General features: G+C 43.2%; 1 protein-coding gene across 1 annotated transcript; it reads left to right on the top strand.

Moving 5' to 3' along the window:
• Window positions 1-1,044: 1,044 nt before the first annotated feature.
• LOC311028450 (sodium bicarbonate cotransporter 3-like) lies at window positions 1,045-26,237 on the top strand. Its single transcript, XM_084033026.1, is given in 27 exon segments — window positions 1,045-1,204; window positions 7,300-7,381; window positions 8,441-8,590; window positions 10,051-10,189; window positions 10,376-10,536; window positions 10,711-10,899; window positions 11,950-12,318; window positions 15,105-15,220; window positions 15,849-16,006; window positions 16,465-16,552; window positions 16,656-16,802; window positions 17,075-17,181; window positions 18,523-18,697; window positions 19,258-19,391; window positions 19,494-19,739; window positions 20,254-20,359; window positions 20,548-20,709; window positions 21,075-21,188; window positions 21,301-21,462; window positions 21,863-22,114; window positions 22,209-22,277; window positions 22,733-22,906; window positions 23,021-23,158; window positions 23,416-23,516; window positions 24,470-24,580; window positions 25,025-25,076; window positions 25,079-26,237. Coding segments are annotated over 27 exon segments (3,942 nt in total). The 5' UTR covers window positions 1,045-1,168; the 3' UTR covers window positions 25,283-26,237.
• Window positions 26,238-26,301: the final 64 nt, after the last annotated feature.

The following is a 26,301-nucleotide window of genomic DNA, read 5'->3' as shown; positions in this document are numbered from 1 at the left end:
CTAAGATAACAAAAAAATATAGCAAAATTCAGTAGGACACGATACCAAATGTTATAGAAAACCATGAAAGGAAAAACTGATGCCGGCCATATTTTCAATAATGCAACTGTTAATTAAATATTGAAGTTGCTTTAGCCTACTAATTCTTAATGTTTTAACTGTAGCTGACACCATACTTCCTAAATCCTTATTTACTCAAAGTCAATTTTCTAAAACATAAATAATTGTTTTGCTGTCTTTCTTTTTGTTCAGGCTCAAGACCTCCGTTTGTTTAGTAAAAATTGGCTGATGCCTCTGCTAAGTGAAGGTTCAGCCTTTAGATGGCACTCTTTCTATCCTTCATACCAGGGGGGTTATCTTTATTTTAGGTTGGGTTTCACCTTTGCCTTTATGGTTTTGTGGTAAGACTACTTAGATCTAACTGGGGCTGTTACAGATGCTGCATACAAAGGGTCTCCTTCCACATTGTTTCCTTCACTTAGTAAATAGTTAGTGCTTAGGTTTCAGGAATACGTTCCTTTTGCCCTACTCATGTAACCGTTCTTATGGACAGATAATTAATGAGCAATAGTTCCTGGTAAAATGAGAGGTTGTTTAAAGACAAACAACTTCCAGGCTACAATCAGGATTGTGAATGTCAAAGTTAAAAGCAAAGATGCTTTTTAAATCTTTAATAAATATCACAGCTCTCAGCCTTTTTATCGATTCACCGCAATCTCTGAGGATTGCCGAGCTCACACGTGTGCTTGTTTCTATTTATCTGTGTTGGGGATGGGTCTTGATTTGTGACCTGAATACCTCAGCGGGTGAGCATTTGAATGTCCTCCAAAATGTGTGTGTGCCCTTTCGTATGGCTGTGGGTATGTGTGTGTGTGTTTTTAAGCTCTTGGCTGGGAGAATAAAATATTAATGGTGGCATGGTGGGATTGGCTGCCGAGCAAAGAGCGCGCTGACAGGGTAGAGCAGAGCGCTGTGTTTTCAGAAGCAGCTCGCGCCCTCTCTCTCCCTCCTCCTCTCTCTGTATAAAGAGATGAGCGGAGGAAGGGGGAACAGACAAGTGCGACAGCGTCTCAGCTCACGCACACCTTCTACAACAGAGATAGGGGTCAAAGAAGGAACTGGCCAACGTTCCCCTGCCTTTTTTGCTTTTGCGGATGTTTTAGTCTAAATGGATTCACAGAGCGAAGGGGAGCATGTGCTCACGGTACGTCTGGTCCTGTGTGTGGGGTTTTATGTATGCATGCACAGAACCACTGTTCAAGTGTAGAACGTGACAGCCAGGCAGTGTTATTGGTAGATCCGTGGTTTGTATTTGCTTGTCCTCCTTGTGTTCTTCTACGGTAGAGTGGGGTGCTAATGAATGGGGCAGGTGGTCTGTACAGAGAAGCTGTTGCCTCGTCTGTCTTGAAATGGAAATCGCCTGAAGGGGCACGAATGAGTGGAAACCAACAGAGACAGTTATGGCTGCTTGAAGGAGCGGGACAAGGAGAACAGGAAGGAGGAGAGAGACGAGGAGTGTTGGGGAGCGGAGGCTGAAAAATGGCTCTGCCAATGTAGATGAATGCAAACAAGGTGCCTGCTGTCGATAGTGATGACGTTTATTGACCAAAATGAAATGAAATGCTTGTTTCCATTCAGCCTAGATGAAATTACAAAGTGCAAAAAATAACTATGCCCAGAGTGGGAGCAACACACAAGGGAGGCACTGTTGGAATCAGGAAAAAAAATATTTGTGAATCCGAGAGAAGAGATGGTTTCCATCTTTGTGTTTATGTCTGTTTGTCTGCGAAGCCTGTGCATGTTTGGGAGTATTGACAATCCAGTGGATGATTAGTAACAGTTTTCCCCCCAATGTTTCTGCCAAATGTGATATCTTCTCGGCTGTTGAACTATAAGATTAAACTACATCTTAACTCGGCAGACATTAGATACAGGTCACAAGCTTCTGACTGACTCAGTCTTTTTTAGTTTTGCCCGGTTCAACCGTAGTGAGGAGCTCCAGGGATGTAAATAATTGAGTGGCTCCATGGATGTTTTTGCCTCCCTGAGAATACTTTCCCAACTTATGTAATACATGTTCTTATAATGTCCATCATTGATTAGCAGCCATTTATAATCCATCAAATGAAATTTCTGTTTTAAGACAACATTTAATTGGTTGCATAATTCAACATTAATTGGCAGTAAATAAATGCCAAGTTCTCATCCGTAGTATGCAATTGTGCAATTTGGCAGTGTGTGTGAGATGGAGAGATTCAGTAATCTCAAGGGACAGGTCTCTCACTATGTAACACCTCTCTTACGTCAGTCTCTATTGATTGGATCAGGTCCCAGTAAAGCAAGGCAGGCCAGGATCTGAGATTAGAGGGAACCAGGCCTGCTGGCTCTTTGGGTGGCTGGTTGTTTTATTCGCTGTCTGGTTGGCTGAAGAGGTGTGTGGCTGATGTGTGGTTAAATCAATCATAAAAGATGTAAGGTTAACCCGAATGTTGTCAACGACTCGGAACATTTCTTTAAAGTGTAACAATTGCAAATTTAAAACAACAAGTCTCTGCAGAAATTGAATTGGCAACTACTTTTTATGAATCGTTTAATCGTAACAAGCGATTGCCCTCTAGTAGCAGCAGGAGCAGTGTACGCAAGTGCACGCCGGTGACATGATGCACATTCCTGCCAATGATGTCACACTATCCCACTGATCCACAGGTGTCTGGTATCCACCAAGATGTAAGCAAATGCGGGATTCAAACCTTTATGAAGTCTGCCAGGGATTTATGATGAAGTAAAACTCCACAGGGCATATTTTTAAAAACAAACAAAAAAATTATGAATTGAGCAAAAAATTAAATAACTCAATTGCCCTAATAAATGGATGTCAAGTTACACATACGAAAAATATATCTCATCAAGCACTTTGTTACGTAATTGAGGAACAGCAGATTTTACACATGCATAATACCCAACACGTACCCAGACAGACACAAAGATTTTACCAGCCCTTTATCATGGATACAGCATGGAAACTATAGTGGATAGTGGAACATTTTTTAAATTGATATTAATGAATTAGTTTTGTTCAGTTGAGCACATAATAGACCCCAGTTTTTATTATCAGCCTAATTAATTTTGAGTGAGTCTTTTTAATGAACAGTAATTTCACAAGGATTAGACAGTGGCATTTTAGATTTAGATTGCTGACTGTTTAAAAAACTCCAGCAGATCAAACTGATGTTTTGAGGGTTTTATGGGCTACTACAAATTAATGAATAACAACACATTTTTGCAGTTTGGGGAGTGTTTCATGCTCAAAAGTCTCAAATGGAAATGTTTGATATTAGTGATCCCCCCCCCCCCCCCCCCCCCCCCACACACGCACAGATTTTGATGCATTTTTTTATTGTCTGGCAACTGAATTTCGACAAGACACCCATGTGAGAAAGAATAGAGGATGAGGGGGCAGGATTGAAGAATAGAAAGATGAGAAATGATGAAGAGTGACATTTTCTTTTTTATGGATCGATTGTGTTGGTCTGGCACTTGGCAGGTTGCCTGCTGGTGTTGCCCACTGCTCTCTGATTGTTATCTGAAGTGTATTGAGCAAAGCCAGGCAGGGTTTATCCCACTGCAGACTCCATGCATGCTTTCAGTTTGTCTGAACTCAGATTAGAGGTGACATTATGTTCCCTGGTGACACCAAAGGGGCTCCTGATCAGAATTCCCCAGCGTGCTAGACATCTGTTTTTTCGGTGGTAGGTGGAGCAGAATGTGCCACATCCCATGAGTAATCTTTCCGTCTTGTGGCAGCACACACGTCTCAGTTGACGCCGCCTGTGTTTACAGAGTTTTCTGGAATAAGAGCATACCATGATTACATTTGTTACGATCTATCTTTTGTATCTCAATCACTATCTGGCATTAGACAGGCTTGGTGGCATATTTAAAACAACTTCTGTGGTATCGTAATGGTCAAGACTAGACACAAATGATCTCTCTGGGTCCACACAGGAAAGGAAACAGTACAATGCCCATGTCTGACTTTCCTAACTGTGTAGATGCAGTGAGAGATGCATCTGCCTTCTGTCAACATCATCTATTGATGTCGTCATATGTTAGCTTTTCTTACTCAGCTGGCAATTATTCTGCCCTCCCCCCTGGCACTGCTCCTGTAGGCCAACCACAGCTGTGGCATAATGGCCAATTGCCTCCCTGGTCTGTGGACTGTGATCGACAGACAGGTTATGACAGATAGGTTTATTTTAGACAACGCTATGTGACCAGTTGCATCATATGTTCTTAACTTGTACGTGTGGTAGGGGGCAGATTTTAACACGTGTGTATGCTTCACTACAGGCATGGTGACAACATGCATAGGATACATGAGAATTGGACGTAAACTGGTGTTTATAGAGTGCAATTAACAGATTTGTGGAAGTGGTATTTTAAGAAGCTTAAGAATAAGACGATACTCATGAAGCAGGCATAGTTTCACACCGGCTTTGTGCTCCCTGCTTGTAAACATTGGTACATGTGATTCCAGCAGGATCTACAGCTGTGGCTGGTAGCCAAACTCTGTTCAAAAAGTTGCTCTATTAATTGATTTAAATTTAAGTTGTTTTGTTCAAACTTGTCACAAAACCTTTGTGTTTAAACGTTTTGTTTTGCATTTAAAGTGAATTAAAATGGTGTTTAAAACAAAAATGTAATTTCACCACACTACAACCAAGTACAGACACAATCTCTATGTGTGTCAGCGAGTGTGACGGACACAAATGACCATGAGGAACCAGTCCAATTTTAGTTGCCCTTGGTCACTTTTACGCGCCCTTGGCATGCTGCGGGGGGGGGGGGGGGGGGGGGGGGGGCTCTAGTTACTAGGGATATATTAATTTCTTACAGCTCTTCTCCCTGCAGCTGAATTATTACCGCTCCTCATGAAGGCACTGTCAGAGAGCAACACGGCTCATTATCATGCAAATCCACGAGCAACCGAGAAACGCACACACACACACACAGGCACACAAGTGCACACACAGACACAATCGCAGATGGTATCATTCATCGTACACTGGGTTCTTACAGGAGAATCATTATGGTAATATATGTGAGGAAATCTGAATGTCATTGAACATATATTCCTAGGAATAAGCCAGTAACGAAACAGGGGAAACAGGGGAAGCAGTATAAAGACATGGAATAATGGGCTTTCTATTGGAATAAAATTCAGTGTTGTAGGTGGTGGTGGTGGTGACGGGCATGTCGGGTCTAACACGCATGTGGCTCTGATATTATCCACGTATCCCATTATCTGTCTTCTTGTGTTTCCACACACTCCGGCTTGACAGCAGTGCCTCTCTGTGATTGGTGGAATAAACGGAAAGGATCATCCAATTGGGGATTGTGAAGCATCAAAGAGTTTGTACACAAGGCAGGATAATAGCACGTTTGTAGTTGCTGTGATGATGCGGTATCTGACCATGTAAAACACTGAGTACCTTTGATCACTCAGCTCAGATTAATTTTAATGAAGCGTATTCTGCAACGTGTCCCAACTTGTTATTAAAACATAAGCTGTTTCAAAAAAACTGGGCTAAAATAAAATGTTCGATAAGATCCCTACTATCAGCCATAACTTTCACAAACGGGGTGATCTCATCTGCCTGGCAGTCAGAGTCGCCATTAGCTCACTGCCACCCTGTGATGTTTGTAGCCCCTATATGAATGTGTGTCTAGTATAAGCGTGTACTTCCTGGTCACAATGCCTCGTTGAAAGACACACTAATCAGTGAGCCATGCTGGCCTTCTATAATTTCTCGCTGTGTGGTCTTGGAGAACAGCTGGAAGTATTAAGGTTATTAGAGGTGTGAAATTTAGGGGGGGGCATCAGTATCAGTTGCTGTATGTTGGTGGCGGACCCAGAATAATTTCTCCAGGCACATTTAATTCTGTGTTGGCCACACATGCAGGAGTTGGAGACGGTTTCTCTGTAGCTGCCAAGAAATGATCTGGTAATTCCCAGTGAAGCGGAAGTTGGAGTGACTTCAGCGTCTGTACTTTGACATATTTCACACAGTGCAATAGAATATTTCAGCAGTGTACAGTTACAAGAGGGATTGAAATAAAATCCTCCCCTTTTTTATTGGATCCCTAAAAAAGGGGGGTGGGCTTAGAGTTTAGCGCGATACAGAGCTATTTTCAACCGACTCCGTTTCACTGCCACGTAGAGGGCACATGCAGATGAAAAACTCCACCAGGTTGTTTTGCATCAAGCGGCAGACGTTCATCTGCATGTCTTGCCTGCGCTGCAGTGACACAGAGCTAGTTAATAATCAACAAAGTTTCCCTTGAATGACCTAGACCTCAGCCACGTTGTTTTGGGAACGAAAACCGTTTTGCACACTGATATCCATATGGCTATGGCTTCTATGTCGGTCTGTCTTTGTGAGGAACCGAGTTTAAAACTGAACACAGTTTGGTTTAGTTTAAAAGTGAATTAGGATTGGGCTAACCCCATCTTAATTGTTGAGGTTATGCATGTGCTGCTGATGGTTAAGGCTGTGGGTTGGAGGATGAGTGTCCTCACAAGTATAACAAATGTATGTGTGTAGGGTGCTGTAATTATAGTTTGAGGGCACTATAATTTGATAAAGAATACAAATAACACACACCGCTGTCATGCCTTCTGACCGCTTCATGTCTCCTCTGATTGGATCTTTCCATCTCTTGGTGTTTCCATGTCATTGATATCAGGCTAATTATTTTCACTTGGGCCATAACCTCTTTTATTAATTGGCGTAGCCAGCCTCTTGACATTGTGAAATTCAACATTTTATGGCATATGGCAATACAGACATATCAGTTTGTGAGATATATTGCATATATAAACCCTCAGAAAGATCCAATGATGCCTTGCTGTATTATACAGTACTTCAAGCTGTTACAGAAAGCCATCAGAGGTAAAATATGCTATGTTTATCACAGTCTACTTATTATCAAGTACATTGATTCATATTTTCTTCTAGATCGTGGTCTTTGCTGTTTCACTTGACTCCCTTGGGCAAACACTCTGCACTGATGGAAGGTTTATGTGGTGTGGCTGTTGTTATTGTTATAAGACATGCTTTTAATGTTTTATTTTTTCCACTGATCTGTCCTTTCCTATCCCCTGGTTCCTCCCCAAGACCAACAATTCTTCAAGGGGAGCAGCTTTTAGTGTGCTATGAGCTGTATGAAGGTCTCATTACAATAAACTGTCTTCTGTCTCTATCCCTTTTGCTTACCGGCTCCTCCTGTCGTTCTCAGGGTCTAGATGAGGAGGCACTAGTTGACCATGGGAAGAGCAGCTTCACCACTCAGACAAACTACGAAAAGGAAGGTTTGGAAAGTAAGTTTGAAGCCACCCAGTCTGAAAGATGTTTCTGGTGACTCCTGATTTGAAAAGGAAGGTTACCTAGCCTGCACACATAAAGTGGAAACACTGTCTTTTTACACTTTTGCTGCCTTTTGAGATTTTGTTTTACATGTGTGAATAATGTTTTTTCAGAATATATATGTATGTAGGTGGATAGGGAAAATATTCAAATATTATTATTATAGACCACTTGATTTGATGATGAATATCCAAAAAATGGGCTAATTGATAAGAAGGTAGAAGCACCACAAACTTTATTACCACCATAATATCTCCCTCAGGTGTTAGCTAGTTGTCCCTCTGTCCTCCCCTTCCAGCCCACTGCCCTTTCTTTCTGGAGTCCACCATACTTCATATCTTCCATCCTCTATTCAATAATATTGCCATTCATCCCATACTCTGGCCCTCTGTTCTCTGTCCAGCTAAGTGGTTTATTTTCACTCCATCATCCTCTTTCATCTCCTGTGCCTTTTCTCTCACTTCCTCTCTCACTCTTTGTGATCATCCCATGTGTACTTGTATGTCACCGATGCCTTAAGTGCTGCGTCTTGGGTTCATTTGTCCTGGGTTCCCTCGCATCAAAGAGAGATGACTCATCTGTCAAAAAGGAGTTTTGGCAGAGGATGTAGGGTGAAATCATTTCGGAACACAGTTCCTGTGAGGCGGTACAAATAATGAAGAGTTAAACATTAAAAAAATGTGATGTTCTCTGGTTTCTTTTAATTAATTTATCTCGAGCACTCAAACGAAATGGAAAAAAAAGTTCCATCTTTTGTCTAAAATGTTGGCGTCTGTCTTTTAACTTCAGTTGTAAATGGCCGAGACAGTGCCACTCTTCTTCTAGGCTTAAATTGGCAGTTTTACAATGTAGTCTTGTATTCTAAAATTGAATTTGAAATGCATTTGCAATTCTATTCATATTATTATGTCCTGGGAAGAATTGGTCAGTTTATTGGTTTAACTTGCTAATAGTAATAGACTGTGTACAGGTAAAGGTGTCTGAATTCATGTTGCACTTTTCTTTCCCCCCAGGCCACAGAGCAGTATACGTAGGTGTTCATGTTCCTCTTGGAAGGGAGAGCAAACGGAGACATCGCCACCGAGGACACAAACACCACAGAAAGAAGAAAGAGAGGGACTCTGAGGAGGGGAAGGACGATGGCAGGGAGTCCCCCACTTATGGTTGGAAACATCCTAAATGTCTTATTTCTCCCTCTCTAAATCCCTCTCTCCCTACTGAATTTCTATCACACAACACTCTACCTTGCAGTTATTGTCTTCTCAGACAATAAACAGAAATGCTTGTAATCCATAATGCGTAGCTCAAGCTAAGAGTTGGCCTACTTTTCAATTTCTTTTTGTTGGTTAGGATTTTTATTGTGCATTTAGTTCACAATACATAAACTATTGACTGTACAAAAAATCTCTGTGAATACCAGTTATGTAATGTATCACTCCGTCATGGACTTGGAATGCAATCTGAATGCCATGAAACACAAATAGCTGAAGTTGCGCACCAATGAATTCATGTTTTTTAAAATTAAAAGTTTTCAACCTTGGTTGGAAAAGCTGATGAAAGTTGAGGAAGTGTGACATTATGGAACCAGACTCCCCCCACACCACTTTACCAATTCAGGTTACGACCTTGCGTTTCTCTCCCTCTTTCAAACATTTCTGAATAAAACATGCAGCTCTTAAAGGCATGAAAGGCCACTGGGGAACAGCCTCTGACACAGAAGGCTGTGACAGTTTGAGCTGTGTGTGTGTGTTGTCTGAGAAGTTGCTGCATCACTTCAACAGCAATCACTCATAAGCACCCAAACAATGCTTTCTCCTCTTTCCCCAGCCCTGAGATAAAACATGTCTGACTGAGGGTTTATAAAACAGATATTCTGAAACGGCACATTGCTCATCTACAGAGTGAGACCCAATGTTGATGCCTTAAAATGTCATCACATACCCCCATTGAGCAGAGTCGCAGTTATCAACCCAGAAACTAAAAGTATCCACAGGTGGACCCATCTTTATGATCCGGTATAGGTGGGGATATAACTGTAAGCAGCCGCAACATCAATATGAAGTGTACTCACATGGGTATAATACCCAGCAGACAGAATTTCACACAGTGCACCCACGTGTGAACCTTAAAATAACTCTCCCAGTCACTCCGTTTCTGCCTAGCTGTGACGTTTAGTCTTGTAATCCGCCGTATCCATTTCCGTTTTTCTGGTTCCAGATGTCCTGATACCTACCCTCTAATTCAATCAGACATGAAAAGAGAATCGCTGGAAAGCATTCAGGTTTTCATTATGCTCTCCTGCACACTTTCGCAGCATCCAGCCTGCAGACGTAATCAAAAGCAGTAACACTGATGTACTGATATTTCTGTATCATACCTCCAAAAACTATTCATCCCCAGCTTCAAAAGGTATTTGAGCAGTTGGCCAGCCACACAAACACGTTCTTTGCTGTATATGTAGGCGTGTTACAGCCACCTGCATATCAGCGTGGGACCATTGGCAGGACTGTGCATCACGTCACCCATGGGCACATACGTGTGTGAGCAGTTCAAAAGCTCCACACGCTACCGTTGTTATTTTTGGAAATATGACCTTTGGCCTTTTTCCCCCCTCTTTTTACAGACACACCATCCCAGCGTGTCCAGTTCATCCTGGGTACGGAGGATGATGACCTCGAGCACGTCCCCCATGACCTCTTCACTGAGCTGGACGAGCTCTCCTTCAGAGACGGCAGTGCTACTGAATGGAAGGAGACTGCCAGGTCAGAAAGCCACTTAAGGGACAAAGCTTGTTAAGTGAAAGCAATACAGAACCTTTTTTAAAAACAACATAAATATTCGAAATGAGCCCTTTTGTATTTCCTGTTGTAATGTTTGTTATTGCGTATAACCTGGCTAAAACTACAACATTTATGCAATGTGTTTGCACTTTTGGTGTGTCTCTGCAGATGGTTGAAGTTTGAAGAGGATGTGGAAGATGGTGGGGAGAGGTGGAGTAAGCCCTACGTGGCTACATTGTCACTACACAGCTTATTCGAACTGCGTAGCTGCATACTCAACGGTACAGTCATGCTGGATATGAGGGCCAACAGTATCGACGACATTGCAGGTGCATTTTACTTTTTGTACACTTTGTAAGATACATGACATATTCATGTCAGTTTATTGTATTTGTTACGTAGCAATGTGGTTGAAAGTACGAGCTAAATAAAGCAAATAACTATTCATATATTTCTTCTTTCTTCTTGCTGTATGTCCACCTCCCTGTCTTCGTACGACTCAGACATGCTGATAGACAGCATGGTGGCATCGGGCCAGCTGAGGGAGGATTTGCGGGAGAAAGTGCGGGAAGCCATGTTGAAGAAACACCACCACCAGAACGAGAGGAAACTCAGCAATCGCATCCCTCTGGTGCGATCCATTGCTGATATAGGCAAGAAACATTCTGACCCATTCTTGCTTGAAAGAAACGGTGAGATCCAACGACGCACTCGCATTTCTTTTTCCTTCCACATTTTCCACCACTGGGGAACTGTTCCTAAAAAAATCCACTGTTCAAATCCCTCAATGCCATCGTAGAAGGTGGATGGTAAAAGTGAGTAACATCTTAGAGAATGATCTATACAGAAGCAGTCGTCCCCAATAGTGAAAGAGAAATCTGGGTGCTACTGACTGCGCTAACCTGTATGGCTGGCCTGGCTTGGGGGATTGAATTAATGATCGTTTTCACTCCATAGGGTAACTCTCAGGAAAAAAAATCCTTTAACTGCAACTGGAGTCAGCATTATGTGTGTGTTTCTTTTTGACTGGGCATGATCGCAGTGGTGTTAATGTATGGTGTGTGCTTTTTTTTTAAGATTTTGGGTGCCACCTTGAGGTTTTGAGAATGAAAGAATGATAACATTCTCCACTTCTGTGCCTGTGGTTCATGTTGGGCTTGCAATTTCATGTCATTCAACCTGAAAAACGCAAATGTCAAAGGGCAAAATGATGTATGTCACACTGATGGTGGGTGATGGTTATCGATGTAGTGTGAAAGGTGAATGTCTTGTGCCAAATGAACATGTACTGTGTAGGATTCATGACTGGTCTCTTGTGGTAGGGCACATGTTTGCTTACTGTGCACTGACGCCACGCTAACTCATCCTCTGCTGCATGCGAGTGTCTCTGAGCTCAGAGTTTTGCCTCACCTCCGACATGTTGTATGATTCGTTTGTTTGGAGTTGAATGAGACGAGCTGTTTGGTCCTCGGGGACCCTCCTACATGCCTCATTGAATCATTCTTGGTGTCTTCTGCACACACCCATGCTTTCCCCCTCATGTTTACACAAGCACGATTCTCTAACTACACCTCTGCCATGCTCTTGCTGCCCACTCCTTCTGGCTGTGTCTCCCCCCCAGATACCCCCTTCTGCGATGTACTTCATATGTTTTTCCTCTCTGCTCCATCCCTTACTCCTTTTCTTCCTCCTTTCCTCTCTCCCTACTCCTCTCCCCCTTTTGCCATTGTCTCCTCTGTTAGGAGAGGGCCTGTCCTCTTCACGTCTCTCTCTCCACAAGCCAGGGTCAGCCTCCTCTGTCTCCAACCTCTTCCAGAGACAAGAATCCAGAGTCTCCGTCCTACTCAACAATCTCCTGCCCTCCTATTCCTCCAATACTGCGCCTGCCCCCGGCCCCCTGCTCCTCGCCACCCCCCAAAATACCCCTGATGCTCTCCGGCGCTCCTCCCAAACCCTTGGCGCAGGCCTTGGCCCTCAAGGCATCCCCGAAGTGGTGGTATCGCCTCCCGAGGACGACGACCCACCAAACTCTGCAGAGGAGGCGTCGTCCCCAGAGCTCAGCCGGCGACCGTCCACGGCATCCCATGGCTTCGAGCTGCTGCCCTTAGAAGGCAAATATCTGTGTAGCCTGCCAGTGTGAGTCACGGCTTGAACAGAGAACACTAGCACTAGCATGAAAGCTCTGCTCCCTGTTTACTTCCAACCCTGCGGCCATCTCATCAATAACCCACAGCAAGGCTCACTCGCTAAGACGCTCTTCCCACTGTATTTATCCACAAAGTTTTTGACACTCCTCTCTCTTGCCTCATTATCTCCTCTCACTTCTCAGTTTCCATCTATTCTACTGACCCATTCTTTTCTACTAATATCTCTTGACCGAATGCAATCTAAACTCCATACTTTTTTTTTACCATTCACACTTCTCTCTGTCTCTGAACACATTTTCAAGTAATTCCTCATCATCTATGCCTTGCTTGGCCTTGTACTCATTGATTCCTCCTTCATTGTGGTTGCATGGCTTCCTCCTTCAATTTTGTTTTGGGGTCTGTCTTTCTCCCATACTGCATCATGTGTACTGTAATGTTGACACACACTATCATGATATATATATTTAATATATTGTAAATTTCCCTGCGGGGGGACTAATAAAGGAGTATCTTATCTTATATATTACAGTACACAGTCACATAGCAATGAGGTAGCTATGTAATAACTAATATGATGATGGTGAGGCAACATCTATTTAATGGTGACATGAAATCATGTCTCGCAATTTCTTTCGCAAATAAAATCGAAAGCACACACATAAATTTCATGCAACCTGTGCTTTTCCCATCGCATCTGTTGGCACCCATGCTCTTCCTCCTCATCAATTCCCAAGTAGAAACATTCTTTTACCCGATTACGTGTAGCGAGGGTGAGGGTAACGGGTGCCAGCAGCATGGCTAAATATAAGCCAGAGATCAGGGTGGGTGTATTGGTACTGCATGTACTATCATATTGACACCTGCAGTGACTTTTTGTTCTTCCCAAACCAAGCCTGGTCCGTTTTATTATTAGACTGTGTTTGCGTTTCAGTGTGTGCGTCTGTGTTTGTCTCAGTCTGGGAACGGCTCCATTTTAAAGTATGGGTCATTAGAACCAGCGGTGACGTGTTGGGGGCTGATTCTGAAAGGTTGGGGTGGTCTTATTATAGCTGAGGGGCTTCTGTAATTGTACCCCCTTCTAGGAAAATGTACAGTATTGCCCTAGAAGCAACATTGACTTAAAATGGCTGTCTGACTGTGACAGAGATTTCTTGTTGGAAAGTAAAATGCATGTATGGTAACCGTCACTACATGCATCCATAAAACTACTATAAAGATAGAATATAATTTTAGCTTTTAATCAGAAAAGCCCCAGTGCTTCCAGCTCCACATACAGGTCAGAATATCTGTATAATCTCAGTTGTGAATGTCACTGTTTTACATATGAATGAGGTAGCGCTATGACGCCACTGTTTAAAAGGCCAGCGTGGGGGAGCAGTAAGGCTGAGCCTTCCTGAATGAAGTATGTTGGCGAACGCAACCTAAACTAATCCCTCCCTTATTCCAAGAGGCTTTGTCGGGTATGTGAGCAATCATGCTCCTGTTCAGCAGTCACAGCTACCCAGCATCCACTGGGGTTACTCCAGGGTACAGTTCAAGGGTATGGATCAGTGGCCAAAACCACATGCTGCTAGAAATGGCTCCTTTTTTCATTTTGATTTGGGATTAGTATAGATGAGAACGCAGCCTAAAGCCTTTATCAACGTATTTTGTTTGATGTTGGCTTGATTACTTCCTGATGGAGAAATGTGTCGACGTAGTAAAGAAGGAAAACCTGGTAAAAGAAGTGTTACTTCAGAATTTCAGAGGATAGTATGCAAATTCTATCCTTTTTGGCTCAAATACATGACTCCCTCATTCCACCTCCCACTCTCATGTCACCTCAAGTGCTAGCGTTTCCTGTATCTGGTATGGCTCAAATCGCATAAGCAATGTCAAAATGTGCAGCCAATTATGCACACACACATTCCCAGAGCTTCACCACTTTGAAGGTGCTGAAGTCTGAGGAAGGTGATCCCGTCGGGCGTATCAAACGCATCTCCTCACGTTTAGCTCCAAGTTGACATGAATTCAAGCTATGCAGGACCGACTAAAGCACGAGGGTAATGAGCTCGACAGACGGGGAGCAAACGGGAACAGTATATTGTGAAATATATCGTCTTCCCTGTGGAGAGACATCACAGTGTTGCAGCTTTGTACCAAATCACGTGTAGTGGTAGTTATCCATTCACTTGCAGCCAAATATTGTGAAATACGAAAAGGCAAATCCAAGTTATACTCTTTCCATTTTGAACACTTTTAGCTACTACAGGCAATGATCTAACCCTGAGGCAGCGCTACCTCGTTTAAGAAGATCAGGTTCAGCATGTAATGGGATATCTCGGTGCTGATACGCTAACCTAAGACGACTTAGTGAAATTAACTGGTAGATTTTTCTGACGAAATTGCCAAAACAGAATGAAATCGCACAACAAATGGCAGTGTTTTGTTCGACTTGCAGAATTGCATCACAAACCTGCGTGTTTGCCAAGAGCTCTCCTCTTAAATGAGAATAAAGCCTGTGAAATTGTCTGTCTCCCGATGAGCAACCTGTCGCATATAAAAATACCTTTGACATTTATTTTCCAGTTCCTCCAAATTAAATTCCGAGTAGAGAGAAAGATGACATTTGAATAAAAACGGCGTTTAAATCAGAAAATGGCATTTCGTGGTGAATCACACTGCTGTTCTCAACCAGTCTTTGCTTGCCAAGTACTTACACCGTGTCCATCGCCACTCTCCTGCCCTTCCTCTCCACCTGTCCCTCCTAGGCCCGCTGGTGTCTCCGAACTCTGTCCCAAACAACCTGGATGGCAACAAGTCCGTGGAGAGGAGACCGTCCAAAGTAGGGGTCAGTAGCGAAAGCAGCTGTGTCGACTTCAGCAAGGTAACCTAACCCCAGTACTGAGCACAGAAACAGCCCATCATGGTGGAATGGCCCATGAGTTTGTCTTTCTTCAGTTTCTGGAAGTCCACAGACATTTCAATGGTCTGTGTTGAAAACTCCCTGTGTGAAAGCCATCATCACATACCCATCAGCCCTTGTCTTCTGGGCTCTATAGGAGGCTTCGCCTGTAAAGGACTAAGAATTGATCAACAAAGTAAAAGTCTAAATGTGTCCTCTCTCGCATGGCCTCCATTCATTCTACCATTTTGTACCTCATCCATTAAAAAAAAAAAATGGCAGGCTGCCACAAGTAGCTACATTATAAAACCATCCATTATGACTGCCAAAAAATAAGGTGCAGTGTTTATATGAGTCAGAGGATACAAAACAGGGATGAAAGACAGTCTTTTATACACGGGGATGAAGAAATGCTCAGATCTGTATTTAGAATTGCCTATAAGAGGAATTCGTTCACAGCAACTGCAATTCTTTGCTCAGTACTTTGTAGTCTGTTATGTAGCTACTAACCTTCCTCATCATAGTAATGAAATCCCTCATTATTTCTCTTTGTTTATTATTAGTATTTATTCATCTGATTCTTTAATTTCCTGTGTTCCATTTGTTTCAGGTGGACATGAATTTCATGAAAAAGATTCCTCCGGGGGCTGAAGCGTCCAACGTGCTGGTGGGAGAAGTGGACTTTCTGGAGAAGCCCATAATTGCCTTTGTACGACTGTCCCCCGCGGTCCTCATCACAGGCCTCACAGAGGTGCCAGTGCCCACAAGGTACAATCATTCAGAACTGATTGACGTCCCAAACATTCAGACTTATCACTCATATTAGTTGTTTAACGCCGCCAGCAACTTAAAGTACACCGAGAGAGTCATTTGTGAAGGGGGCTATTGACATGGGACTAATATAACCTGGGGATTTACTGGCTCCAGTAAATCTGTGTCCACCACCTTGTTTTTCACCGTCTGTAATCTCTACGGTAACGAGACTAAGAGTCTCACGCAGGTCCGTGAAGCTCTAATGCTCAGCACACACCAGGCACAAAATGGTGGCTTTGGAAAATAGCTAGACAACAGTGGTTTCTGTTTTCTATGTGCAACAATGCCTTCGACATGCTACCCTGGAGAATACCCACAATGCAATTTTGTGATAAATGTTGATCCACAGTGTACCTTTTTTAAGGGAATATGGTTAGTATTATGCATTTCATGATTATTTGTCTTGGTCAAAGGTTTCTTTTCCTGCTTTTGGGTCCTCGTGGCAAAGGACCCCAATATCATGAGATTGGACGGTCCATGGCCACACTAATGACGGATGAGGTGAGAGAAAGAGACGGGTGTTATATCAGCTTGACATGTCCTATCATGTCCTATTTTTCATTGCATAAACATTTAATCACTCCTAATTGTATATATTATGTAGATTTTCCATGACGTGGCATACAAGGCCAAAGACCGAACGGATCTCCTCTCAGGGATAGACGAGTTCCTTGATCAAGTGACTGTACTGCCTCCTGGAGAATGGGACCCCACGATCCGGATTGAGCCCCCCAAGAATGTCCCATCTCAGGTTAGAGACTCTTGCTGTCAGAATGTGAATGTGTCCTTACTGAATAATGCTTATAAAGCTGCATTTGGGAGATACTGATGCAGAGCTCGTTAACCAGCTGCATGCTAATACAGTACGAGACTACACTGGTCTCAAAGTCTGATATGTCCCAATTCACCTCAAACCACTATAAATACAATTTGAGTACACCCTGGATTTAACCCACTATGACACCAAAGGAATTTAAATGTGTGCAATCATATCTAATTCAAATGCCCGGACGTGACCTACAGATGAAAAGGAAGAGACCGTCCCAGCCCAACGGCAGTGCGTCTCCATCTGGTGAGCTTGAAAAGGAGGAGGACCACCAAGTAGGCCCTGAGCTGCAGAGGACCGGGATGTGAGTTTTAACGCTTTTCAACACCTCATTTTATCCTCTATAGTTACAGACACTTATTTGTTGTTACAATGGTTAGAATGTCCTTGCTGCAAACACTCTCACATGTTGAGATATATGCCAAGATATTATCTATTATTTTAGAAATATTTCCGAGGTCCCACACATATCATTAATGTTGAAAATTTTAAATGTGTTTAAATCAAACGGCTGCGTTTTAACGGCTACATATCGAGTGTACGCTGTGAACTCGCATGTTGACATTTATAGAAGGCCCATGCTGTGACTCCGGAGGCCGGGACAAACAGCGAGAGGGAGAATGTGTTTATTTGAAACCTCAGACAGACAACGCACGCTTGTGCACACATACACACGAGTCGTGAGGCACTCTATTATTTACAGATTCAGTCTGCTTTTTCACCGCTACTATAAAAGGCTCATGCTATGAGGGAGGTACGGGAGGCGGAGGAGTGCAAGGAAGTGTAATCGGCTAATGTTAAGGAAGCTATTATAAACGGGGGCTCTATAGAAGAGACGGCAGGGGATGTGGAAGCAGGTTATTCCAGAGGTGTGGAGGGGGAAATAAAATGGAAGAAGACCTCACAGCAGAGCAATTTGACTGGTGTCAGAGGAAAGAGGAAGTTATACAAGGTGAGAGAGTAAAGGGAGGCAGACACTGAGAGGAGAAGGCAGCAACATCACAGTGCCATCTAGGTTTTGGAGTTTAACATTATAAAGATGCTCAATCCACAGGTTAACACTGGCTGTGTTAATACCTTTTTAATTGGTGTACAAGCCAACATCCCTTTCTAATTAACTGTGTCAAAACAGCCTCAGCAGTAGGGGTGCAATCGGTCACACAACTGATGGTTCAGTTCAGGTTTTGATTCATGGATTCGGATCAGCAGTTAAAAAATGTGAAGCAAATATAAATTAGAGGTGCTACAAACAAGAATCAACCTTGCAAATAATGTTTTTTGCTTTATTACAATTTCCTTTATATTACGAAACACTGCATTTGAATAATTACAATAATAAAGAGAACAGGAAGGTTTTGGTAAATGAACACTTACTAAAAAAAACACAGTGTGCTCGTGTTAAGAGACCGGCAGAACCACTTTGGGTTAATTGCTGCAAACATTTCTAATATTTATTTTTTGACTTCATAACAATTATAGCACAGTTGCCCAATATTCTGTCCTGAACTAATCTCCGTAGAATCGATGGATCACGGCTTCATATAAGTGGAGTTTACCGTCATTCCCTCTATTTAACACACTGATGTATTAATAATTTCATATTGTTACATAATATCGGTGTGCATTAAAAGCTTACCTCTTCCAGGATATTCGGAGGTCTGATCAAGGACATCAAGCGGAAGTTGCCGTTCTACTGGAGCGACATCAGAGACTCCTTCAGTCTGCAGTGTCTCGCCTCCGTCCTGTTCCTCTACTGCGCCTGCATGTCCCCCGTCATCACATTTGGAGGTCTGCTTGGCGAGGCAACAAAAGGCAACATAGTGAGTGTGAAATCTTGACTTAAAAGTCCCATCCTTTTTCATGAGCGCAGCGGGAATCAAACCCCTAACCTCTGGTTGTCTCAGTGCCATGGATGAGATCTACAGATGTCTTCACACACTGTTCAGATTAGGATATGATGATGATGCAGTCTCCTCCTGCACTAATCCGTTACCACACTGCCAGCTATAGTATCTCTCTTTTTATCGCTCCCTCTCTCTCTCTGTCTGCCTCCCTCTCTCTCCCTTTACCCAGATGTCCTGACTAGGACAGGGACTGTTGGCATAGGCACCGTGTGTGCTGGTGTGTGTGATGCGTCTGAGTAAACTCGGCACGCCAGGGCTACACACAGATATGACTTCGGACAAGTCAGCAGCGTGGAAACGTTCGAGCACTCTTTCTGGCCTCTCTGACCCACGCCCCAGAATGTCTGTTTAATCATAACTCGTCTTCACCTGACTCTCCTTCAGCCTCTCCCTCTCTGTCCCCCTTTGGGGGGTTTTACCTCCCACGTGCTCCCCTTCTCACCCCCTCACCCCCTCCCTATCCTGTGTGTTTGCAGAGTGCCATCGAGTCTCTGTTTGGGGCCTCGCTGACGGGAGTGGCGTACTCCCTCTTCGCAGGCCAACCCCTCACTATTCTTGGCAGCACGGGCCCTGTATTAGTGTTTGAGAAGATCCTCTTCAAGTTCTGCGCGTACGTTCAAGCACATTTGCTTTTGCTTTGATATGATACTTAAGTCAAAACACTGATAAGCTGGTTTTCTTATGGATGTCATGTTTCGTTGGTCTTTCCCAGGGACTACGGCCTGTCCTACCTGTCGCTGCGGACCAGCATTGGTCTGTGGACAGCCTTCCTGTGTCTGGTCCTGGTGGCCACAGATGCTAGCTCCCTGGTCTGCTACATCACCCGATTCACAGAGGAGGCCTTCGCCGCGCTCATCTGCATCATCTTCATCTACGAGGCTCTGGAGAAGCTCTTTCACCTCGGGGAGCACTACCCCGTTAACATGCACAACACCTTGGACAACCTGACCCTGTATTCGTGAGTACTGAGGTTTCATATGATTCTTTGTTTACCACATGTGTTTACTGGTTAATAATGAGTATTTTTCATTTAGTAATGCATTACATCTGTTAAATCTTTCTTCAGTGACAAAATAATTAGTATTTATTTATATTTGTAAAGAGTCATTGCTACTGTTTCAGAAGTAGAGCTAACATGTCCCTTTTCTAATACTCTTCAGGCCCAGATGTCACTTTAAATGGTTACATAAAGTCATGTATTATGCCCCATGAATAGTACCCCGTTAAGGACACACTGCTCTTGTTGCTGAACACTGTAATAGTAGTGGTTGGAGCTGTTCCCAATACATGTCTTCCCCAGAGGTGAAAATAAAATTACCCCCTTGCAAAATAACCGTTTGGAAACTACTGATGCTGGCAGAAATGCTGCACCCTGTGTTTTGTTTTTTAATTAACTTTCAGACGAACCCGACTCTTTTCCACCTCAAGAAAAGCATCCGTACTTTGCTCAGCGTTTCTTCTCTCGTCCCCAGGTGCCAGTGCTCTCCACCAGTCAATGCTTCGGATCAGCTCATGCAGAAGTGGAACCAGACAGGATACACCCCGGACTCCATCCCATGGAGCAGCCTCAATGTTACGGTGAGACCGGCACACACTGTGTGATGTAAGAATCACACCCACACTCCTGCAAACAGACTATATCCTGCTTTGTACATACATTCTCATACTTACATACTAATTCAGACACATTACAACAATTCATACCAATGCTACCTTCAGTATTTTCAAATATGGTATAAATACTAAGAATACTCCTTTTTCTCTAGATGTGTAAGACACTCGAAGGGGAGTTTGAGGGTCTTGCCTGCGGTCACCATGGGCCCTACATCCCAGATGTTCTCTTCTGGTCCGTCATCCTCTTCTTCACCACCTTCTGTCTGTCCTCCTTCCTGAAGCAGTTCAAGACAGAGAGATATTTTCCCACCAGGGTGAGCAGGTGTTATTTATTTACTTTTATAAACATTTGTTCATCGTTCAGCCCTAAAACCACATAGCTTAAAGCATCTGGCTCTATGTAAATGTTTACATTGTGTCAGTCATTAGAAAGCTGGAACAGCCTCGCGTACAGAAAGAAAAGACCTTCTTGCATCCTCCCACACAGCAGCAGCTCGCCTGTTATCACCTTTTCTTCTCTGTAGGCAGGTGCTGCCAGTGTTTGAATTGTTATGCATGTACTGTCGACATGAATGTAATTATTACTCTGGTGATCCCGACAGTGGCCTGAAGTATAAGGCTGTGTGTGAGATGTTTTAGTTGTGTACTACAACTGTGTTGCTTGTGTTTGGTACTGTAGGTCCGATCCACTATCAGTGACTTTGCTGTGTTTATAACGATCATGGTCATGGTGTTGGTGGACTACCTGATGGGGATCCCTTCTCCCAAACTTAACGTCCCTGACCGCTTTGAGGTAGGCATCTATGTGACTAGTACTAAGCTAATGTTCATATCAAATATTCTCATGTAATAGTGTTTTGCCTAATATACTAAATGGAGCTCATTCCCTGCCTCATTCCCTGCAGCCAACTTCAAAGAACAGAGGCTGGCTGATGGACCCGTTGGGAGATAACCCCTGGTGGACGCTGCTGGTGGCGGCACTTCCTGCCCTTCTCTGCACCATCCTCATCTTTATGGACCAGCAGATCACTGCAGTCATCATCAACCGCAAGGAGCACAAGCTCAAGGTCAGCCCAGCCTTTGGAAATTTACTTCTGGCAGTGTTATAGTTTTGTGAAGTGGAAGTATCCGACATAGTTCTTTCTATTTTGGTCTCTGGAGTAAACCACTTCTTTAACTTTCCAGCAGTGCAAACTGTAGCTGTGCAGAATCTAAGACACAATTTATAAAATTTAAGACATTATTCGGCTGTTTGTCTCCAAGAAATGTTTTAACAATAATCTTTGCTACTATTTTAAAATGCATTTATTCCATCTTCAAAATTCATAAAACATTTGAAACTCAGTATTCAAAGTGTGGACGGGTAAATAATTTAGAGGTTTTTACATCTTTCTGTCCCCAGTCATGTACTGCTTAGCTGGTTCTCAAACTTATTTGCAGTCTCTTGCCTCCCTGTGAATCCTACAGAAAGGCTGTGGCTATCACCTGGATTTGCTGATCGTGTCGATCATGCTGGGCGTGTGCTCCATAATGGGCCTGCCGTGGTTCGTGGCTGCGACTGTCCTCTCCATCTCCCACGTCAACAGCCTGAAGGTGGAGTCCGGCTGCTCGGCTCCGGGAGAGCAGCCCAAGTTCCTGGGCATCCGGGAGCAGCGGGTCACTGGATTCATGATCTTTGTCCTCATGGGTTGCTCTGTTTTCATGACATCGGTGCTCAAGGTGGGATGCAGGAGAGACGAATGCCCTGTTGGCTCCTTTTCCTGAACTGCATGTTGAATAATGTATATTGTTGTTATACTTCTGCTCTTTACAGTTTATTCCTATGCCAGTCCTGTATGGAGTCTTTCTCTATATGGGGGTATCTTCCCTCAAAGGCATTCAAGTAAGATTCTTCTACACTTCTACACTTTTTTATTTATTTATTTCTAATAAATCACAAGAAAAATGTAACTTGAACATAATATAGTGATGTCACAAGTTCCTTCCCATCCCCCACAATGCCCCCTGTCCGCCACGAACTGAAACATTAATTTGCATAGAGCCGAACATCCACACACAAATACATCTATATAAATGCACTGCCATAGAGATGTTGTAAGACTCTATGCTGTTGGTCTTTGAAGATAATACGCCCTTTTATTCTGAAAATGAACGGCAGTCATGAGCTGTTAGTAAGGAGCCGTTTTCCCCTCATAGATCCAAACCTTTGATGATTACTCAGAATCCTTAAAAGCATGTTGAATACTATATTGAATCCCCTCCCCTTTCCTCTGGAGCCCTCGTCTTTCCAGTCTTTTTCATTAGCGTACGTCTCATCTCTCACTCGTTTCCCTGTAGTTCTTTGACAGAATCAAGCTGTTCGGCATGCCTGCCAAGCACCAGCCTGACCTGATCTATCTGCGCTATGTGCCGCTGTGGAAGGTCCATATCTTCACCCTGGTGCAGCTCACCTGTCTGGTGCTGCTGTGGGTCATCAAGGCCTCCGCGGCAGCTGTTGTCTTTCCCATGATGGTAACGACCTCGAAGGCTTTCAATCGCTTTGTGGTTTCACAGCAAAGTGTTAAAGACAGTGTTTTTTTCCCATTTTTGATATTTTTGATACATTTTTCGTCTATGTGTCTCCAGGTTCTGGCGCTGGTCTTTATCCGAAAGCTTCTAGACCTGTTCTTCACAAAGAGAGAACTGAGCTGGCTGGACGACTTGATACCAGAAAGCAAGAAGAAGAAAGAGGACGACAAGAAAAAGAAAGCACAAGAAAAACTGGTTAAAGTAATTTCCTTCATTTAGTGGAATGTAGAGATTTTCTACTCTTTAAAGGGGCAATTTGTCTGTCAAATGTACATTTACAGTCATCAGTTATTAAAAACAACGTGCAACTACTAACAAACAGCAGGAAAAATGTAACCAAACTGCTGAGCCGTTAAAGTAACTCTGTTATTATTTCTCGTGTGAGGTCTGCCTATTGTTTACATTGGCTATCTGTGTGTGTTATAACTGTGACACTGTGTGTGTTTTGATAGCAAGAAGAGTCGAGAATATACGAAGAACAGGAGAGGGAACGGAAAGTCGGCTTTGAAGGCTCCAACCTGCTCAACATCCCGGTGAAAGCACTCTCGGGGAGGTGAGTTCTGCACCACGTGAAGCACCTTGATACCCAGTTCTGGGATGAAAAGCAGCATTTTATAGCAGATGCTTAGTGAGGCGTAGAGTGTATTCCATTTTTTAATTACACAGCACCGTATTACACCAGAGATATCATCTTTTCTGATTATATATATATTTGATTTAATGGTCTGACTTTTATGAAGCAGAAAAATAAATTTTTATATGATGCTTTATGGACTAAATCCAAATTTAAATTAAATAAATACCTATATGGTGGAAAAAAACCTGTCCAGAAAACTGTAGCATCATTATGTTGTCATGTACACTTTGTAATGGCAATTTTGACACTGGTAGTCAGCTGTGTCTTATTATGTCCATCTTGAACAGATCATACAGCATAGGACTAGTGACCCACAGCCTCCCAATGGAAGAAGAGGTAGCAGGGCTGTGTGTCTGATGGGAAAACATCTGACCCACATGACTGTGTTCTAACCATCCTCACTTGATTCTCAGACAGTTAGCGCATGGCCAGCACTGTCAGTCCTCTGCTATTAAAAAGAATAAAAAACAAACAGAAATAGTGGCCATGAAACACACAAGCTTTGTGTGTTTTTGTGTTCTTGTTTTACGATGAGGGTAAAAATGGTCTGTGATCCAACCTTCGTCTTGTTGAAATGATCTTAACTAACTATAATGTGAACACAATCAACTCATGATTAAGTTTTTTGCCTCTAATGAAATGACCCACGTTTCCTATAGACATGGAGCAGCCTGTATGTGGCCCGTCTGGTTGGCTATTTTGTGCTGTTGACTTGTTTGAATCTCTGATTTCTCTGCACGTTTGTGTCTGCTTGTTTTAACTGTCCTGCACTTTAACCCCTCCAGCTGATTTCACATCTACATGCCTGTCTTCTCTTTGTGTGTGTGTGTGTGTGTGCGTGTGTGCGTGTGTGCATTTTTTGCATGTAGTTCTGACCCCTTGGTTTTAAATATCTCTGATGAAATGGACAAAACCGCAACGTGGAAAGCAGTGAACTCGAGTGCAGAGTCATGTGTCCAACCTGTGAAGCGTAGTGGAAGGTAGCTATGCCATCTGCTGCCCCCCTCCTTTAATACGATAAAACAATATAGACCCCCAAAAAAATGATGATCTCTGTTTGGGACGACTGTATTGTTATGACTGCAAGATTATTTTCATACTGTAGTGCAATACGCTGACTTTATTGCTGCCTGGAAGGTAGAAGGGTAAATGCATCTTGGGTATCGCAGGCTAAATCTTGTCTCCTTAAGCTCTTATTTTAAGTATGTAGATAGGAATACTTTTTTACTCGAGTTGACAAATTGATTCTAGAGTTGTCAATTGCCCGATCCTCGACACAGGTGTACTGTAGGTGGTAAGAGCTTGATCCAAGAGCGCTATCCCTCCTCTACGTGTCACGTTTGCAGTTAGCTCTCCACGCTCAGCACCAGCAGGAAGTAGCACACGCACTCACCCGCTCTGTCTTCTCCATCTCTGCACAACAGCGAGGAGAAGATGGCCTGCGTTAGAGTGGACGTGAGCCCGGATACACCTGGAGGGGGCTCCACTACCGAGACCTTCCTGTGATTAATCGAGGCCCTCATCCCCTCTTGATACCTTCGCCCACACAACACTTTACCCCCTCCCCACACCTGACCAGCACTGTCTTAGTGGCAAAGGGGGCACGGAGCTGGAGCAGCACAACCCGCCTGCAGTGCTCCCTTCTCGGGGGGGAGAGCGGGCGAGCTCCCCCAGGGCTGTAAGCCGACTACTCCACTCATGTCTTGTGTGCAGCGCGTGTTTAAATGGCTGCACATCTCTGAGGAAACGAAGGAATCCTGCTGTCACTGCCCACCGACGCTCACCGTTCAAAGAACCCTCTCAATCCTGCTATTTGTCACGCATGAAACCCACGGATGCCAAAGGAAAGGGGCCTCACCGGTGAGGAATCTTGGACTGTGTGAATTTCATTTTTTTTTTTTTTTCTTTCATCCAGCTGTATATTTTAATTTTTCAAATTTTACTGTTATTGTTTTAGCTGTTTTACAGCGCTGTAAATGTCAGGTCCTTTTGGAGCTCACACAACGTGAGCTGTTTGTTTCCTTCCATGGATTTCTGGTCGGATTAAGACCCTTCATCTAACGACACCAGCTCATTTAATCAAAGCCATTCAGTTTCTGTCGGTGCCCGCTGGTTCTATTTCATGATTTGTATGGCACTGTAAATGACGCGAACCAAAACGGTAGTACATTCAGACAGATCCTACTAGTACGACACCACACTACTACTACTACTACTACTACATACATCTCTGTAGAATTTGCTCGTGGATCAGCTCTCCTGTCCGCAGGGGAACACTCAGTATTGATATTGCTGCTCATACGTTGGTCAGTGTTTTTCACTGTAAACCTCACTGTTCATATTGTATGTTATCTTATAGAAATATCATTATGTATGTATGTTTACTGTTGTTTTAATTTCACCTGATAGAAAAACCTACTTCGGAGGCCATATGAAGTCTGTACTGTACAGTAAGCACTTTGCCAGTATAGTTTCTTACCAAAACTGGATTATAGTGTGTTTAATAAAAAAAAAAGCTTACTTCTCCCACTGTAACTTTAGAGCTGTTGTTCAAATCTCAGTTAAACGACTCAGGAATCTTGAACGATTTCTGACTGTGGTCACTTGATTTTTAATTTAATTTGTTTTTGTCACAAGGCAGTGATAATTAGACCGCTGTATACCTTTCATCGCTGGTATCGCAAATATTTTAACAAATACT

This window comes from Eutrigla gurnardus (genome assembly GCF_963514095.1).
Source record: "Eutrigla gurnardus genome assembly, chromosome: 17".
In the NCBI taxonomy this organism is placed as follows: Eukaryota; Metazoa; Chordata; class Actinopteri; order Perciformes; family Triglidae; genus Eutrigla; species Eutrigla gurnardus.
Note: the sequence above shows the minus strand (reverse complement) of the source record. Positions and strands in the feature narration are given on the sequence as shown.